General features: G+C 31.3%; 1 protein-coding gene across 1 annotated transcript; it reads left to right on the top strand.

Moving 5' to 3' along the window:
- The first annotated feature begins 5823 nt into the window (after positions 1-5823).
- On the top strand, positions 5824-13668 carry LOC114740159 (alpha-amylase 3, chloroplastic-like). Its single transcript, XM_028928294.1, has 13 exons — positions 5824-6130; positions 6698-6828; positions 7026-7080; positions 7163-7288; positions 7371-7491; positions 8074-8423; positions 9213-9886; positions 10143-10332; positions 11559-11665; positions 11815-12064; positions 12427-12549; positions 12772-12939; positions 13109-13668. Exons 1-13 carry the CDS (start codon positions 5846-5848, stop codon positions 13268-13270), a joined length of 2742 nt encoding a protein of 913 aa, XP_028784127.1. The 5' UTR covers positions 5824-5845; the 3' UTR covers positions 13271-13668.
- The last annotated feature ends 5148 nt before the right edge of the window (positions 13669-18816 follow it).

Raw genomic sequence — 18816 nt, 5'->3', positions numbered from 1 at the left:
TGCCGTGATTTAGTTGTGAAATTTTTTTATATTGAAATCATCAGGTTTTACTGATATAGTTATTAGTGGAGTTGCTTATAATTCACAAATTGTTAACAAATTTTAAAGGTTAGTTATCAATTTACTATCCTCAAGTAGTTATAATACGGAATGAATTGCTGAAGTTATTACGCTATACATTCAAATAGTCAATTTGTCAAATTTCTACTTTTCTAACAAATCATTGTTAATTGATAATTAGGAAAATTGCAAAAAAAGACTGTGAAATTAGAAAAATTACACACAGGGACTGGTTCACAAATATTGTTGTCAAAACCCATACTAATATTGTCATGGATCCCAATTTATAATTTTTCTAATTCCACAGTCTGTTTTTTTTGTGATTTTCCCTTGATAATTAGTCTCCATTTTGTCAAATCATTTTAGAACCTTAATCTCTAAGATACTAAGCACCGCACCGAACATGTGTTCTAGATCAGGTTTGTCCATTTGTTTGAGGGTAATTAGTCGTACTAAATCTCAATTGATTATCTAAGCACTTTTTGGATTTTGAAAAATATTTTTAAAACAAATTTGACTAAACTCATCCAATAATATAGATGCATATTGCGTGTGTTTGTATTAGCGTCAGTAATATATTTTAGATGAAATTAATTTATGATTATGATTTTTAGATTAAATTTGGTTGTAATTTATAAAATTGATTAATTATGAGGTTGATTTTGCATATAATTGAAGAGATAAAACTATAGTTTTCATAAAAAATATGGGGTCTTTGGTTGAATATTGTTAAAATCGTGATTTAGATGTATAATTGATTTTCTACTTGATTTTCAAACATATCAAGATCACCTGCAATGTCAGACCAAAATGCAAAAACATCCCCTGCAATGCTAATCATAAAATTAAAATTTTTATGATATTTTACATTTTCAGTTACATAATAAATTTATCATTTTCTTAACAAGGGCACCAAAAAATCATTGCAGGGGATTCAACCCCACAGATAAACAAAAACAACAAAAGAGCGTTCATAGTTTTATTAACGATCAAATCTTTAGTTATATTACTACTTCCGGTCCTAGTTATAAAAACTAGTTGACTAATTTGAGAAGATGAATGAAAGAAGTTAAGTTAGTTATTTATAATAAATAGGTGTTGTCTTTCTTAAAAATATCCTTGCTAATCAATTATATTGACTAGAGCTACTATTGTTAGAAGGACTACTTTGGGAAAAAATACATAAATATGAGAGACAAAATGGATTAGAATCTTATATTTAGGACCAAAATAAAAGTCAGGCAATGCCTTATATTAAGGACCGGAGGTAGTATTAATTAAAAGATGAGTTCAATAATTTTATTAATTTTTTTTTTTTTGGTATTTCTCTACCTCTTTTTAGAGGATACAATACTATTTGATTAAATTTTCTCACCGACTTTAAAAACCTTTTTTGAATGTGGCCAGATTATCTTAAACAAATTTCTACTATTTTTTCTCTTTTTAATAGAAGTCACTCTAACTTTTTTTAGAATATGTTTATTACAGATCTTATTTTTTTATGTAATTGGTAAAACAAAATAAGCAGACTTATTTAGTCTATTCGGAATTATAATTCAAATGGCATCAAAATTCAAGGATGTTTCTGTAACCGGAAACGCGTGCCGACTGAAAATTGATTGTTCAATTACTCAAATCTTCCATTTTAGAGTAACAATTCTTACAAGGAAGTTCTTGATTGGGATACAAGTCACTATCAGTTGACTTATTTACTCACAAAATCATAGCGAGTAGAAAGTAAAGCTACATATGGTCAAACTTGTATAATGAAGATCTCTACCGTTTACAAAAATTTCATAATCTAATTTTACATAAAATTTCAATTTGATGATTTAATATTAAAATATTTTATCAATGATTAAAATTAAATTTTTTTTTTTCAATGACACTAACGGTGTAAGGGTTTTTTTTTTTGGTAATTTAAAAGGTAGGCAATAACAAGTGATGTGATAAGTAGGATTAAATTTGTAGTCTCTTATTTATAAGGAGCTTTGAATGTCATTAGGTTATAAAACCATTAGTAATAGGTTAGGGTTAGAAGATTAAAAAGACACTTTGAAAAAATTAAGAGAAGGTAAAAATTTATATAAAATTAAAAGACTAAATATATATATTTTTGTCTTTTTTATCAAAACTATTTTTATTTTTGATTTTTTTGTTTATTCAAGTGATCTTGATATTCGTTTAAAATCATTTATAGACACATTCCACATATTTTCTTACATACTTATCTCATATTTTATAAATACAATTGAAACACTGCTTATCAGTTAGGAAAAATTAATTTAAAAATCCTTATAATTTTATCTTATTTTGAATCAAGTCCACAAGAATTTTTTTTTTCTTTTTATTAACTCCTTTGAGGTTTGCACCTATCCGCTGCTCCTTGTACTTGAAAACCATTTAACAGGGATGAACGGATTGTTGACAAAAGTTAGAAAGGACTGCGATGATGGACATGTGGACTCTTGTGCTCATACTTCTCTCTTCTGCTTCTCTAACGCGAGTTCGAAGGGTGCATGAATACCGAAAATCAGAGGGAAAGCAGCTAGCCGAAGAGTCCCGTTGGGAGCACCCACGATGATAAACATCAAACGTCGTTGATTGTAAAGGATACAAGCAAAAGGAAAATAATCAAAATATCCAACTCCCAAAACACGGGACCAAAAACAAAAATCAAGCTTAGATTTGAACACACCAAATAATTTCAAAACTAATTTGGTATAATGCGAAGCTAGTGGGATGTCTTATTCCTCTGACACAGGATTTTAATGGCACTTTTCTGATTGTTTGTCGTGTAGCATTTGCAGGGGAGAAGTTGTTGTACTCATATTGAGAATGATCAAGAAAACCTGTGAGGAACCACGCCCTCAGTCACTGGACCTGTTCATCAACTGTTGGGTTTCATCATGGGTGCTCCCTGCAAGACTCTCCGGGTAGCTGCAGTCTCAGTCCTCTCTAACGTCTATCAACGGCCCATTCATTCCTGTTAAACGGTTTTCAAGAACAAGGAGCAACGGATATAACGGTGAGAGTTAATAAAAAGAAAAAAAATCCTTGAGGACCTGATTCAAAATGAGATAAAACTACAAGGATCTCCAAATTGATTTTTCCTATCAGTTATTCTAAACGGTCTTCCATTGAGACTGCGCTAAAGCAAATCCCACTATATCCTAATGAAGGACGAGGCAGCTCAGTAAATGGAAAATGTTTACTCATAATTATTTGTTTTAATGAAATATTTCTAATTAATTTCCTTTGAAAAAAATTACAAATTTTAAATATTAGCTTTTCTCTTGTTAAAAGTTCAACACCTCAACATCGCTGTCAGCAAAAAAGACACCTCAACATTAAGGCAACCCATGGACCAAAGATGCCCCGTTCGCAGCCTTTCCAAATGTACTTCCAGAAATGCCCCTTCCGTAACCTTTTTCAACTATTAAATAAGAGGAACTTTCGGTTGTAATGGTTCGAGGTGTCATAGTTTTGGATGCATTTTTTCATATTAGTCTCATGCTTTCATATTCTTTTTCCCTTGGGCAAAAGAGCAACATATTGGTTTTAAAACTAAAATTTACATTAAATAGTAACAAGCAAGGTATGACGATTAATAAATATAGAGAGTAAGTCTCCTTTCATCATCCACCACTTTCAAGCATAAAAGTGGTTTATTTTTTTATGCTATTTCTAAATGCCTTCATATTAAAAGTATTTTTGTTTGAAACATTGTCTGAGGAGATCAATAAAAAAAAAAAAAAATCAATACATGTACACCTAATATATGTTGGGCCAACCTCACTTTAAACAGAAAATTTAGACCTAAGATTAATAGAAGAATTACTATGAACCTCCAGGTAAGGGACATATTTGCTAAAAAGTTCTTATAACAACAGAACAACCTGTAATAATAAGTTTTAAAATAATAAATGACAATTTCGTTATAATTTTTTCAAAATTAATTTGGATCAAGTTAGATTGGCCTAACACATAATCGGTGTACATATAATAATTTTTGTGCCTTCAATCAATCCTCACTTCCATATTTGAAAGTGGTGGATGATTTGTATTGGGGAAAAAATGGTGGATGATAAAATAAGACTGACCTTTTACATTTATTAGTCATTATACCTTCTTTTGCTAATATTTAATGAAATTTTCAATATTTATTAGAAAAAATTTAATCTTATCAAATTAATTAAGTTAGCTCATGAGTTTGACAATTTAAATTATGAGATAATAGAAGAACTAAAAGATACGATGAAATGATAAAAATTTAAAAATAATATAAGATTATGGATATGCACACAATATTATAATATTCATAATAATTTTTTCTTTCTTAATTAACCTTTTTAATGTCTTATGTAGGACAATGTACCTGCCTATGTACATTCTTGCAAGAAAATGTACTCAAGTGTTTTTTTTTTTTTTGTCGAGATAAATATAAGCAATTTGTTCCCAAGAGAACTCATCTCATAAGAAGTTAAATTGTTTTTTAATATTTTTAATATCTTTCGCTAGAAAATGTACGTATTAACGGCTGGTTTTAGTAACCTAAAATTGCTATTTTACTAATTATAATTTTACTAACTGTGAGAAATTTATACCTTTTTTTTTTTGCTAAATTAAGCTCTGACATATAAACATCGCTGAAAATCTATTTGGTCTCGTTGTTACCATTGTGCAAGTATTATCATCGTAGTTAAGTTAAATATTAATCGATTGCTTTATCTGATCCAAAATGAAATGATAAGAGATAAAATTATTAATATTGAAATAAATTATAAATAAAATTATCAATAATGAAAAACTAATCAGTAATCAGATATGATATAGCTTAAATATCCTGATCATAAAATGATAAAGAATTAAGTTATTTGTTCATTTGAACAAATAAATATTCTTAACACATTTGGAAAAAGTATTTCAAAATTTTAATTAAAAAATTTATGATAATTTAAAAAATAAAAAAAATTCACTTGGGTAGGACCCTTTGATCATTTCTATAGGAATTCCCTTCTAAAAGTTATCCATTAGATTTATGATGGAAATAGGAATGACCATTTCCTTATTTGCAGGAGCGAATTTTCTGGTGCTATGTACAATTAAATTATATATAATTTTAAAATTGTCCTAAAAGAAATTTATCTTAATTTTATATTTTGACAAAAAAAATCTTAATCTTATATTATCTCGAAAAGTCAATTTTTTGTTCTTTCCTATCTTTTATAATGTCTCATGTAAGAAAATTTACGCCTATCTAAACACATATTTGTAAGAAAATGAACTCAGTTTTTGTTTCTTCATACAATTCTTGTCAAAAAAGCAAATTGATCTTAAAAATTATCTCATTATTAATTAAAATTAATTTTTTATATCTTATCATTTTAATAGCTCTTGTAAGAAAATGTTCGTATTAATGGCTGATTTTTTTAAATTGAAATCGATATTTTACTAATTTTAATCCATTAGCTATCAGAAATTTACAATTTTGTTTTCTAAATTAAGCTATAAGAGACAAACATGGCTAACAATTTATTTATTCTGGTTTGTATAATTATGCATGCATTATTATTTTAATCAAATTAAATTTTAATCATTTTTTCCCTCATTCATGATTAGAGATAAAATATTAATATTCAATTTGAAATCAATTATTAAATAAAATTAATATAAAAATTTTCATCCACTCCTGACTCCTATAACTATATATAAGTTTGAAGGAGGCAAGCTCGCTGATCTCCCTCTGTAACTTCTTCCCGTTTCTTGGCAAACAGAAACGACCATGTCAACCGTTCGCTTGAAGCCAGTCTTTCACATCCGTCGTCGAGAAATTCCTCGTTGTCGTTCCAAATCAAAGCCATTATTCAGAAGCACTAGCTTCACGAATCGCTATTCTTCCAACAATTATGTGTTTTCTGATGCCAGGATCTTCTGCAACTTCCGGCCACCTCGTACGTCTCCGTCTCATTCAGTCTCTGCTGTGTCAACTGATACTACTATCTTGGAGCCCTTTCAATCTGCCGATGTCTCCTCCAAGGATACTTTTCCAGTGAAACTAACTGAGATGGTCTGAACTTTGCCTTCCACTTCCATCATCTTTACTTTTTCGGTTTCCAGAATGATATTTTTGTCTTTTTTTTTTTTTGAATTTTTTTATTAGTATGGTCAAGGTATTCTCACACTGAGTTATTTTTTCCGTAATCGATTTTCAGATGCATTTCCTGGAGAAATCGAACCGCAGGAAATGAGATTTTCATTTTCTTTCCCAGCTTTTTTCTTTTACTTTTTAATTATAAGGCACTTTTTCGTTCTGAACGAAACAAATTGCATATATTGAAGGAAGTTAGATTTGTCTTTTCTGGAGTTTACAAATGTAAAAAGGAGCGAAGTTTGAATATGCTCGATCAGTTGATTTGTCTTGCCCCTTCTTCGGGACCATCCTTTTTTCTTTTTCTTTTCTTTGTTTTCTAATCAGACTGATGCTTGCACTTTTGAAAAGGTCTTGACGAGAACATGAAAGACGTAAAAGTTATTTTCGTTATTTTTATTATTTTTAAATGTCTGATCGGCTACTTAAAATATATCGGTTTTTTATATTGGTGAAACTTGTGGATTCTTAAACTTGAATTTGCAGTTGGAAGGAAAGATCTCCGTAAGGTTAGATCAAGTAAAACATTCAAGCAACTGGGAGCTAAGGGTAGGTTGTAATCTTCCAGGAAAATGGGTTCTTCACTGGGGTGTTTCCCACGTTGATGATGTTGGCTGGTATGTCGTGAAGCCCTTTTTTTTTTTTTTCCTTTTTTTTTTCAAATTCAAATATTAATTTGCTTTCTTTTCCATTTTGAGCCATTTTGTGATTTTGGTTTATTTATTTCATTTTCTTTTCCAGATCTTATTACTAATTGCATAATTAACGGATTAAGCTACAAGGCGCGTAAAATGATATTATGTTTATTTTGCAGTGAATGGGATAAACCTCCAAGCAATATGATACCCCCCGGCTCTATTTCTATAAAGGTATATACTTCTCTTGATCACAAGCGGCACATGCCATTAATGCCACGGAGAAAGTTTAAATTGGAAGTTAAACATTTTGCAGGACCACGCAATAGAGACACCCATGAAGAAATCATCATTATCTTCTGCTGAACGAGATACGTTTTATGAAGTCAAAATTGATCTTAAACCCTGCAAAGGAATTTCATCAATTAATTTCGTTGTGAAGGTTTGTTTTACAAAATAAGTATTTGCGGATGTCAGTTTTTGTTAGTAGATAAAACCTTTTAGCTGAAACAACTGCTATGCAGGATGAAGAAACCGGCGCTTGGTATCAACACAAAGGAAGAGATTTTAAAGTGCCTTTGGTTGATTACATCAAGGATGACGCTAATACAATGGGACCTAAAAGGGGCTTTAATTTTTGGCCAGGTTTAGAATATATCCTACATTTCCTTTCCTCAACACACGATAATCTGTCTCACACCTTGAAATTGACAAAGTGTGCAGACTTTGTGTTCTTTTTAAGGATGTCACACTAGTAATTATCCTGGGATGCATCCTTTGGTTCCATTTGATAAATTCTTGCGTATATTAGCTCAAGGTTTTATGAAAGAGAACCATAAAGGGTTTCTAGAGTGAATGGCCATTAATTATTACCTCAGAGAAAAGTAAAAGAAGAAATATGATTTCCATTTTATATATTTCTCACTTTTGTAGCATTTCATTTCAATTATAGGGAAAAATACATACCTGAAAGTCTAATCCCTGCTTCTCCTTATCGTTGAGGTGGCATTATGAAATTGATCTCTAGACGTAATTAGTTTTCTAATCTCTCCATGTGCTGCAGAATTGTGTAAAATTGAGCCAGTGATCTCGTTCTTAACAGTTTGTTCAGAACACATATAGAGAGGCTCTATGTGAAGTTTTACTTTTATTCTGTTTAAATGGTTCCTCGGGAAATTATGTGTTGAACTTGAACCGAGACATGTTTAATCGTATTTCCTGACTCAGGGGCCTTGGGTCAGTTATCCAACATTCTTCTGGGAACGGACACAAACAAAGGTCAAGAAAACAGCGGCGAATCCAGAGATTCCAAAGAAGAAAATGGTCAACTTGATGGTTTCTACATAGAACTTCCTATTGCAAAGAAGATTTGGGTCAATAAATCCGTCAGTGTCTCCATAAGGAATTGCTCTGAGATGGCCAAGAACCTTATATATCTGGAAACAGATATACCTGGAGAAATTGTCCTTCACTGGGGAGTTTGCCGGGATGAAAAAAGAAAGTGGGAAGTTCCACCTGCTCCTCATCCTCCAGAGACAGTAGCTTTCAAAGACCGGGCTCTAAGAACTCCACTACAGGTTCAGAGATGACAAGTTACCCTTATTATGTTCTAAGAACGTAGCATTGAGTACTCTGATAGATTTTGGTTTCTATGCCTTGAATGGTGGAGTATTCCCATTAATTAATTCAATGGGCATGCTTTAGAGCATAGACACCTCCATAAGATTTAAAACTTTAAATGTAACAAAATTTTTAAATCCTTATAGCTGTGGTAATTTCTTAGCGGACCCATATTAAATAGCATTCATAAGAGGGTTGAGATTATTGGACCTTAAAAAGCAGTACTGAACTTTTGCTATCTTAAACTTAATCGTGGACTAACCTGTTCGACTTTGTCCTTCGACTAGTTTTTCTGTGTTGTTTTCTCAAAGTCAAATACATTTTCCTTTTGTTTTTTGGAGGATTTTTTTTCCCTTTTCATTTCTTTTTGTTTTGTTTTCTTGTTTTTGTTTGTTTTTGAAAACACAACCCATCAGATGTCAGTAGTGATCTATATGAAGATCTGAATTGTAGAAACTTTATTCTCTGAACATGAGTAAAAGCAAACCAGTGCGTTTGATCGACTCCTGCCTCATTGTTTTCTTAATATAGCAATGTAACATTATCTGACACGATAATTTATGGAGATTTTAAATGAATGCAAGCAATCATCCATTAAGACGGGTTATTTTTCACTCAATCTCCACTTTCCATCTTTGTAAATTCGAAGTTCGGTTATTGTGCGTCAGCTCCAATTTATTATTGTAGATAACTTCCTTCTTTTGTGTTTTTATCGTATTATTAACTCGCCCCTCTTGTTTTTTCAGCCAAGAGAGGATGGAAACGGAAGCTCAATAATAATCACTTTGGAAGAGGGCTTTTCAGGATTTGTTTTTGTTCTTAGGCTAGATGAAAATACTTGGTTAAATTACATTGGAAATGATTTTTATCTTCCTCTTTCAAGTTCTAGTAGCTTACGTGTCAAAAACATAGATGATGAGTCGAAAGGTGTACATGTAGAAGAGACTGAAGAGGCAAACCAAACAAACTCCTTCTCTGGATTTGCTGATGGAATAATCAAAGACTTAAAAAATTTGGTGTCAGACATTTCCTCTGAAAAGAATCAAAAGGTAAAATCCAAGGAAGCTCAAGGAAACATTCTTCAGGAGATTGAAAGACTTGCTGCTGAAGCCTATAACATCTTCAGAAACTCCGTTCCTACTTTTTCAGAGGAGCCTCCAGTGGAAACTAAGGCTGCTGTGGAAGTAAAGGACAAGAGATTGCCTGCAAAAATCTGCTCAGGAACAGGAACAGGGTATGAAATATTATGCCAAGGGTTCAATTGGGAATCTCATAAATCTGGAAGATGGTACGTGGAGCTTAAACAGAAAGCTGAAGAACTAGCCTCACTTGGTTTTACTGTGATATGGTTACCCCCACCTACAGAATCTGTTTCACCTGAAGGATACATGCCAAAGGATTTATATAATCTAAATTCCAGGTATTACATTATAATGTTGATAGTACTTTAACAACTTTTTTCCTTTGTCACCAGGTATTACATTAGAATGTTGATAGTTCTTAAACAATTTTTTTCCTTTGTCAATTATCTTTTAATTTAAAGATAGAAGGCCTGGTATTTGGAAAACTGCTTAATCTGAAAGTATATGCCATATTTTGGACTTCCCAAACTTTTGTTTGCTGTCACTTGATATTTTTGTGGATGGGACTTGTTACTATTTTATCACATATATCAGATATGGAAGCATTGATGAATTGAAGGATTTGGTGAAAAGATTCCATGAAGTTGGAATCAGTGTTCTTGGGGATGCTGTTCTAAATCACCGCTGTGCTCAGTACCAGAATCAAAATGGTGTTTGGAACATATTTGGTGGTCGTCTGAATTGGGATGATCGTGCAGTTGTTGCTGACGATCCACATTTTCAGGTATTTTTTTCTGAACGGTTTCGGATACATCTATTTTGTTATTTTCCCTTTATGTTGTTCTTTCACTATTGGGGGGTCATTTCTATCCTGAGATTGTGAAACATTGATATCAAATCTCATAAAATAAATATGTCAAGCTAGTATGATATTTCTCGTGCTTATTTTGAAATGTGCTGTATCCTAGGAAATGAAATCATTTACTAGATATTAGAGAGTTGGAGTTTTCACTTGTTCTCAAATTCTGATGCGTTAGACAAAGCAACGGGATGTCACACCAAGAATAAATCATGTTTCAATGCCCTTTGCTTTGTTTCTTAGTCTTTTTTCCTTTTCCATTTTTTTAATTGTGATTGTATGTTAGCAGTCATCTGAGATGCAGTGACCCATCTTACTTATATATATAATTCTGTCCTGTACAAAGTTGACAAACATTTCTTTTTTAATTCTACAATTACATTATTCAAAATATCGATAAAAATCTCTAGAAATTATATTTGAAAAAGAAATACATGTGTCGATAACATTATGCTCGAATATATAATAAAGCATCGTTGTTCTAAGCTTGTCATTGCTTTGTCAAGTAAGCAATCATTGAAAATTGTGAATCAGCTCTAAATTGCCACTGGTTTTGTTAGTTTCTCTTGCAACTGAGGAGTGATCTTTTCGTTAGAATAGTGTCAAATAAGTGCGGATTTTTTGAACTTCTATCATTATGAGAGCATAGAAAGCACTGAACGTTTTAGGTACTTAAATTATTCTCTCACCATTTACTGCATTGCGAATTATGTAATTGTGCCTTATCCTGAATAAAAGTGAGAAGCATATATGCCTCTGCTTGTCATGTTCTGCAATTAGTTGTTTTCTTTTCTTTTTTGGGTGATTTCCTGCAATTAGTTGTTACCTTTTACTGCATTTCAAATATTTAATTTTCTGCGAACAAGTAAACAAGTTCTTTTAGGTGTTTTAAAATTTGAATAAAATAGGTTTCATGAAGCAAAGTCTCATGCTTATTATGTAATGGAAATTTTGATTTATTCCCACTGGATTTGCTGATTAAGTGACAAATATGGTTTGAGAGAAGTAAAGAATTTGGCAGCGCTTCTCTTATTTTTCAGATATGATATGCATGCTTTGTTCTTTTAAAGTGCTTTTTACTACGAATACCTTAAAAATGTTATCCTTCTGGATGAATTCGAAATATGTAATGGATATCCTCTCTCATGCAGGGTAAGGGCAACAAGAGTAGTGGAGATAATTTCCACGCAGCTCCAAATATTGACCATTCACAGGAATTTGTGAGAACTGATCTGAAAGAATGGTTATGTTGGCTGAGGTTGATAGTTTATACCTTACTTTTCTCTACTATAGTCTAACTTCCTGGCCACTTCATTTTTCTTTATTATGGCACAAGTATAATGCTCTGGGAAGAGTTGTAGAGGAGTTGATCTGTTCTATCTTTTGCTCATAACGTGTGATCTTCAGGAAAGAAATTGGGTATGACGGATGGAGGCTTGACTTTGCAAGAGGATTTTGGGGCGGTTATGTAAAGGATTACATGGAGGCAAGTGAACCTTACTTTGCCGTGGGAGAGTACTGGGATTCGCTGAGTTATACTTATGGTGAGATGGATCATAATCAAGATGCACACAGGCAGAGGATTATTGACTGGATCAATGCTACCAATGGTACTGCTGGTGCTTTTGATGTCACAACAAAAGGGATTCTTCACTCAGTAAGAACTCTGATATTTTTATTACATTTTTCTGGATTTACACTCTGTATAAAATACCTTCTAGGCACACAAGACCTATATAATTGTTTCCATTTATCAGATAAAAAATTAAAAAGAAACACTTATATAAGTTTCTCTTGCTGATTCATCTACCCTTGCTCATAAATATTTGTAACTGAACTGATTTAGAAAACCTCACTGTGGCCTCTTCTGTTGTCTGTTTTCTGTCAGAAAGACATAGAACCTCTCTGAAAGGACAAAAATATGCATGCTATTATAATAAATTCCTTTCTCCTTGTCTGCCTGTTATTTCTTTAATGTTGGGTCATGACAGTGCCTTCTTTTAATACCTCACCCTGTAGGCATTGGAAAGATGTGAGTATTGGCGTTTGACAGATCGGAAAGGAAAGCCTCCTGGTGCCATTGGGTGGTGGCCATCTCGTGCAGTTACCTTCATAGAAAATCATGACACTGGTTCCACCCAGGTTTGAATTTCATGCAAAAATATCTTTTCCTAGACGTTGTTTCTTGTGGTGTAGATTTATATATCAACATGGGGGTATTTATTTGCATGATTATATAAGTTTGAAAATTTTTTTAAATAAGTTCCCTCTTTCGAGGATGCCATATCACTATGCTGTTATGATATGGTAGAAGACGTGTCTACATTATATATATAATTGATTTCGTATTCTTTTCTCTGAAAGGGTCATTGGAGATTTCCAAGTGGAAAAGAAATGCAAGGATATGCTTACATCCTGACTCATCCGGGAACACCATCAGTGTTCTTTGACCACATTTTCTCCCACTACCGGACTGAAATAGGATCACTTATCTCCCTCAGGAAACGGAACAAGATACACTGTAGAAGCACAGTGAGTATCATAGTATTGTCTTTAATAGTCAACATTAGCATCCATGTGGACATTTTCTGGACTCAATGGATAAGATATTTCTCCTAAGCTTATCAAGCAGCTTAATCGTAAGTCTTAGGTTGAAGTTGACCCTACGATTCTAATACTTTCTTTTATCTTCATGTTCTAGGTTCAAATTCTTAAAGCAGAAAGGGATGTCTACGCAGCTGTAATTGACGAAAAACTCGCTATGAAGATTGGACCTGGTCATTTTGAACCCCCTAGCAGATCCTCAGGAGGATGGTCCTTAGCTTGTGAGGGAAGAGATTATAAGCTTTGGGAGGCATCATAAGTTCTCATGATATCATCATTCATCATATAGAGCTCCAATTGAAGTGAGTTATACGATGCTGTTATTGAGAAGCATAGAAACAGCATTATTTATTAAGCTGCAGAAATTACCGTTACAGCCTAGAAGTCAGGTTCGTCTCAGAACTGGAAAAATAGTGCATATGTTTAAATTAGGAAGTAAGTTGTGTCATACATACTATGCATACATAGCATTAATTACACATGATTGCATACTATACACACATTGCATTCAAGATTCAATGTAGTAAGAATGTGTAGAACGGTCAGCATTTATAGTCATGGTATTTTGTGGCAACTTCATTGAACAGGATGGCAAAACATCTATTATGGTTGTACACAACTTTTTGAGTTATAGTTTAAATTTTCTTAAACTGTTTTGATTTTGTGCCTTATGTTAGAAGACAAAGTCAGACACAACGATCTGATGATGTTATCTGAGTTGGGTATAGGTGTGCCTTCACCTCGAGAGGTTCGCCTTTCTGAACTTGATGAAACACGGGCTTTTCTATTAATATTATTTATTTAGGTCCCAACAACTGCAATAAAATGTGGGAATAATGTGAAGGGTTAAGGTGTATCTAACATCTTGAAGGATTTTTCTAGGTGTATTATAAAATGCTTTAGAGTATTAGATGCACCTGAAGAAATACTTCAGAGTGTTAGTTGTACCTTAATCTTGATATGAAATCAGACTATATATGCATATGAGATAGTGATTGGATGCTCTGCAATTACGGGCTATTTCACAACAAAAAAATTATCAACATGAATTGAACTGAGAACTGTTTGGATACACAGCTTGACTTGCCCATGTAAAAAGAAAGTTGAAAAGCAAAAGGCTTCTGTTGCTGGTTCTGTTTGGTCTCTGTTCTCTGCTTTTGAATATGATGTCGTAGTAAGATGTCTGCAGTGTAAAATTGAACCAAATTCAAACTTCCTAATAAAAGCCAATCAACTTTCCCAATTTATTTTCATGTTTGCAATGTAAAGTTAAAACGATTTCACTTGTATTCTTTGTGATCCAGTATCTACAAATAAGGTTAAAGAATTATTACTGATTTGAAATAAGAAACTTCACATATAGAGAAAGTGGCAGAAGATTGATAAGGTACTAAAATTGTCTTCATTAAGATGTTTATGGAATGAGACGAAAGCACACTCCTATCTTCTTTGAACAGTGATGCCCTGGAATGCGTATATCAACATATAAATATTCAATTGTCATAAATGCAGGATCTAGTTAAAAATTTGTTCATTGTTATTGATAATTATAAAAATATGTTGTGCAATAGAAAGAATCTCTGTACATGTAAAGAAAAGAATGCTACCTGTGCATTGCCAAAGTGAATGGTAAAAATTAGTTCTGTAATAGGAACAAACTAGTTACTAGCTAGAAAGGACTTTTTGGATGGAAAGGAAGAAAAGAAGCTGAAAAAGGAAAGAGCTTCCCAACAAAAAGATGAATCATATATAGAATATCAGACAGTTAGCATTAAGCCAATAAGCTTTCTCAATTTATCTTCACAAAAATGAGTAAAATTAGCAAATTATAAGTTGCATTTAAGGAAAAATATGTGAAGAACACAATCCATTATGCGTAAAATTTGTTCCAAAAAGCCTGTGGTGTGAGACATTAGATTGTTTTAAAATTTGTTCAACAATCCATGAAAATATACGTTGCAACAAAAGGAATTTCTTTTGATGTTGCGAACTGAAAAAAAGAGAATTACAATAAAATCTCACATATTCACAAAAAGTCTTACTAACTTAACAGTATGTAATGACACGTTTTAGAATAAAAAATAATAACAAAATCTAGCTACTCATTTATTATTGAGACTTTTAAAAATTATCTTTCGACTTCACAATAATTCTCCCAACCGAAAAAATAGTTCCAAATAAAAAGACGAAATGACATAAATCATCTGACATTAAGCCAATAAGCTTTCCCAATTCGCCTTCATGAAGATGTTTTCGGTGTAAGATTGAAGCAAATTTGGAATGCCGTATCTACAAATGAGTAAAATTAGCAAATAATGATTTTTGTAATATAAGAGTTAAAATCATGGTTTTATTTTTAAAAAAATATTTGAACATTTTCGCAAATGCTAAAATCAAAACACCCTTATACTTACGTAAATCAATTATAAACCTAAAATAACAAATCCTATGAGAATTTTAGCGAATAGAACATGTTATTATGAGTTAAATAACTAATTTGAAGATATTAAGATAATTAATTAATTTAGTTATTATTGTAAAACAAGTGTTGTTTTTTTTTTAATTACACCATTTTATTATGCGCAAAAAACTTCTTAATATATGCAATCAATAGAAAGAGTTAAAAAAATTATAAATTTAGGAAGCAAAGTAGATTAAGGTAAAATACAAAGGTCTATATTCAAAGCAAAGCAAAATAAATCTTTCTATTAACGTAGTACTCTCCTGTCCTTAATATAAGACCTAATTATTGAGTTGATTTTGATCTTAAATGTAAGATTTAGTTCTCATATTTATCAATTTTTTTTCCTAAATTACCTCTATTGATACTCCCTCAACCATAATTAAGTAGGAGAGTAAGGTGGGATGTTAAGGAAGATTATTATAGTATTTTAAGAAAACATACTCCTCTGGTCCTTAATATAGGACCCAATTGTTGAGTTGGTTTTGGTTCTAAATATAAGACCTATTTTTTATATTTATCAGCTTTCTCTAAATTATCCCTATGGATACTCCCTTAACCATAATCAAGTAGAAGAGGAAGATGAGGTATTAAGAAAGATGATTATGGTATTTTAGAAAAAATGTGTTACATTTCTTATAATTAACTAACTTACCTAACTTTCTTAATCTAATCAAATTAGTTAAATAGATCTTATATTAAAGACCGGAGGAGTATTATATTTCTTATAATTAACTAACCTATAGTAATCTAATCAAATTGGTTAAATATGCCTCATACATGAAAGACAGAAGAAGTATAATCCGAAAGCTTCTTGAAGAAATAAATTCTGCATTCTTCTACAGAGGTTCCCCCCCCCCCCCCTTCCGGGGGCAGCTTCTTCTACAGGGTTTGCTGAAAGTAAAAGCTGAAATTCTCTACAAATTGATGAAGCCAGATGGAAAACAAACAAAGGTGGAAGTCTTTTCGGACGGAGTCTACTAAGCATTTACTTGAAGCAGTTTCATAAATGACAAAACATGTTTTACACGTATTTACAAATACGACATAATATGTTTTACACATGATTACTGCGCATAAAACATTACCCACAAGAAAACAGTTGCAGCTGAATTTGGTACAAGACTTGTTTCATTGAACCATTCGGATGTGATATGAATGGTTTAAATTTTATTATATTATTGTCTGTTACAAATTACTCCTTTAATTGGTTGAGGTATGTTTTGATCTTATATATAAAACTTCAGTTCACATTTATATCCCAAATTTATATATATTTTTAAAAGTGTCCCTATTTTAAAAGATAATGGGGGTACTTTCTAATGCAATGATACTGGGGTTTTTTTTTTAATAAAAAAACCAACACATGTTTTACAAGATATGTTTAACAAAATTTTCTTAATCTCTATAAATTAGTTATTAAATTTCTACATTTATAATAGGATGGAGTAAAAATTTTTTTTTGTTTAAAGGTGTTTTTATTTAGTACGTAATTGATTCTCGAACAAGATTCATTTATATCCTCTTCATTTTAAGTAAAAAAATAAAATAAATTCTTTAAATATTGATGAAGATTATTAAGAGATGTACAGCATAATAGGTCTAATTTTTCCTTTTTTTAAAAAAATACTCTTGCTAGCCCTTATTATAAGAACCTCTAGTATAATTAACTTTACACAGAATAAAAAATTCAATTAAAATTAGTTAATCTTTTAAAATTTTAAATTATCTGCAATGAAATTTATTAAACAGAGGGTAATGAATTAATCAGACGTTGTTTAATTGATAAGGAGATATTATAGCAAAGGACATTAAATAATTTTTTTGTAGACAAGTTAAAAAGAACCTCTTAATAAAGATCTTTAAAATGTATTATTAAAAAAAAAAGATCTTAAAGATGGGTATAATAACCGAATATAGTATATTATATTTCTTCTGCTTAATGCAATATGAAAGTTGAAGGTGGAATTGGTACACAAATTTGCAAGATAAAACAAACAAGTACTTTTTTGAAACGATATCTGCTACGCATTTGCTTTAAGCAGTTTCATAAATGGAAACAATTTTAACATATAAATTAAGAATGCCATGCGATGTTACTGCATGGTGGTCACTAAGTACAAAAAGAAGCTCCATTGAAGTTTGAAATTTGAATTCGTCTCATGGGATAAGCCAAAAACCCTTTTGTTTTGCTTTCGAAATTTTCTAATCTTTCTCCCTTGAGATACTCCGTCATTAGATTCTCTTACAATCAATCTGTTATGTTTTTTTTTCCCTTTGAATCATAAGTTTACCTATCAAAGAATATAAAATCATATCCATTTTATAACTTAAATTGTATATAGAAATTAATTGTTCTAGAGGCATTTGGGTTGCTTCAATCAGTATGTGGAAATTTATGTAGAAACTAAACTAAGTATGTAGCATTAAATCTTAGTAAAAAGAATTAAGTATTTGTGGAGAGGAAGCTATATATATATCTTATTTGAGGTTCGGTCTAAATCGCTTTCTTTAATTCTAAATATAAGAACTAGATAACTATACTAATTAATTTACAAAGATAAAAAAAATTAGTTATTTGTAAAAATTGTGTTATTTATTTGTGTTGAAATTACCCCTGTTGATGTAAATTCCTTTTAACATGTGCAATTGATAGAATAATTTGGAAAAAAAATTATAGATTTAATTTGAGAGATAAGATGAATTGAGATTTTACATTTAATATCAAATCAAACTACTCAACTAAGCTTCTATATTTAGGACTAGAAGGAATTGTTATTCTCGGATATCAAAGGATTCTGACTAAAAATGAATTAAATTTTTAGGTAAATAATACCAAAATTTCATTTTTAACAAAAATTAAAAATGCGCCATTAATTAAATTAAGAAATAAAATTGATATATATCCCTTAAATTATTTAATATATTTAATTTAGTACTAGTCCCAAAACATTGAATGCATGAATTAATCGATAAATTAATAAATAAAATAACACTTAATTACAAGATCATTCTGCAAGCATTCATGAATCCTTTGACAGCAAAAACTGATGTGCGTCATTTGTGGAGACTAGCTCATGGCTGTTGGATGATAATAAAAGTTCAAACATTGGAACTGCAAGGAATCTGCTTCCCTCAAAGCTAAGCAATTTTTATTAATGATAAACTAAATAGTCCTCTTCTTCTGTTTGTTACTTCACGTTATAAACCTAAGCATGGTCTCTGTTTGATCTCAGTTCCATAGGCTATAACTAATACAAGACAATATTCATACTTTGGTTTTATCAGAGACATTGTTTGAGAAATTTTGAATGGAACATTCTGTTACATTGAACCAGACAATT

The sequence above is a fragment of the Neltuma alba genome, unplaced genomic scaffold, assembly GCF_004799145.2.
Source record: "Neltuma alba isolate B1F8T4 unplaced genomic scaffold, ASM479914v2 tig00000529_pilon, whole genome shotgun sequence".
NCBI lineage: Eukaryota > Viridiplantae > Streptophyta > Magnoliopsida > Fabales > Fabaceae > Neltuma > Neltuma alba.
Note: the sequence above shows the minus strand (reverse complement) of the source record. Positions and strands in the feature narration are given on the sequence as shown.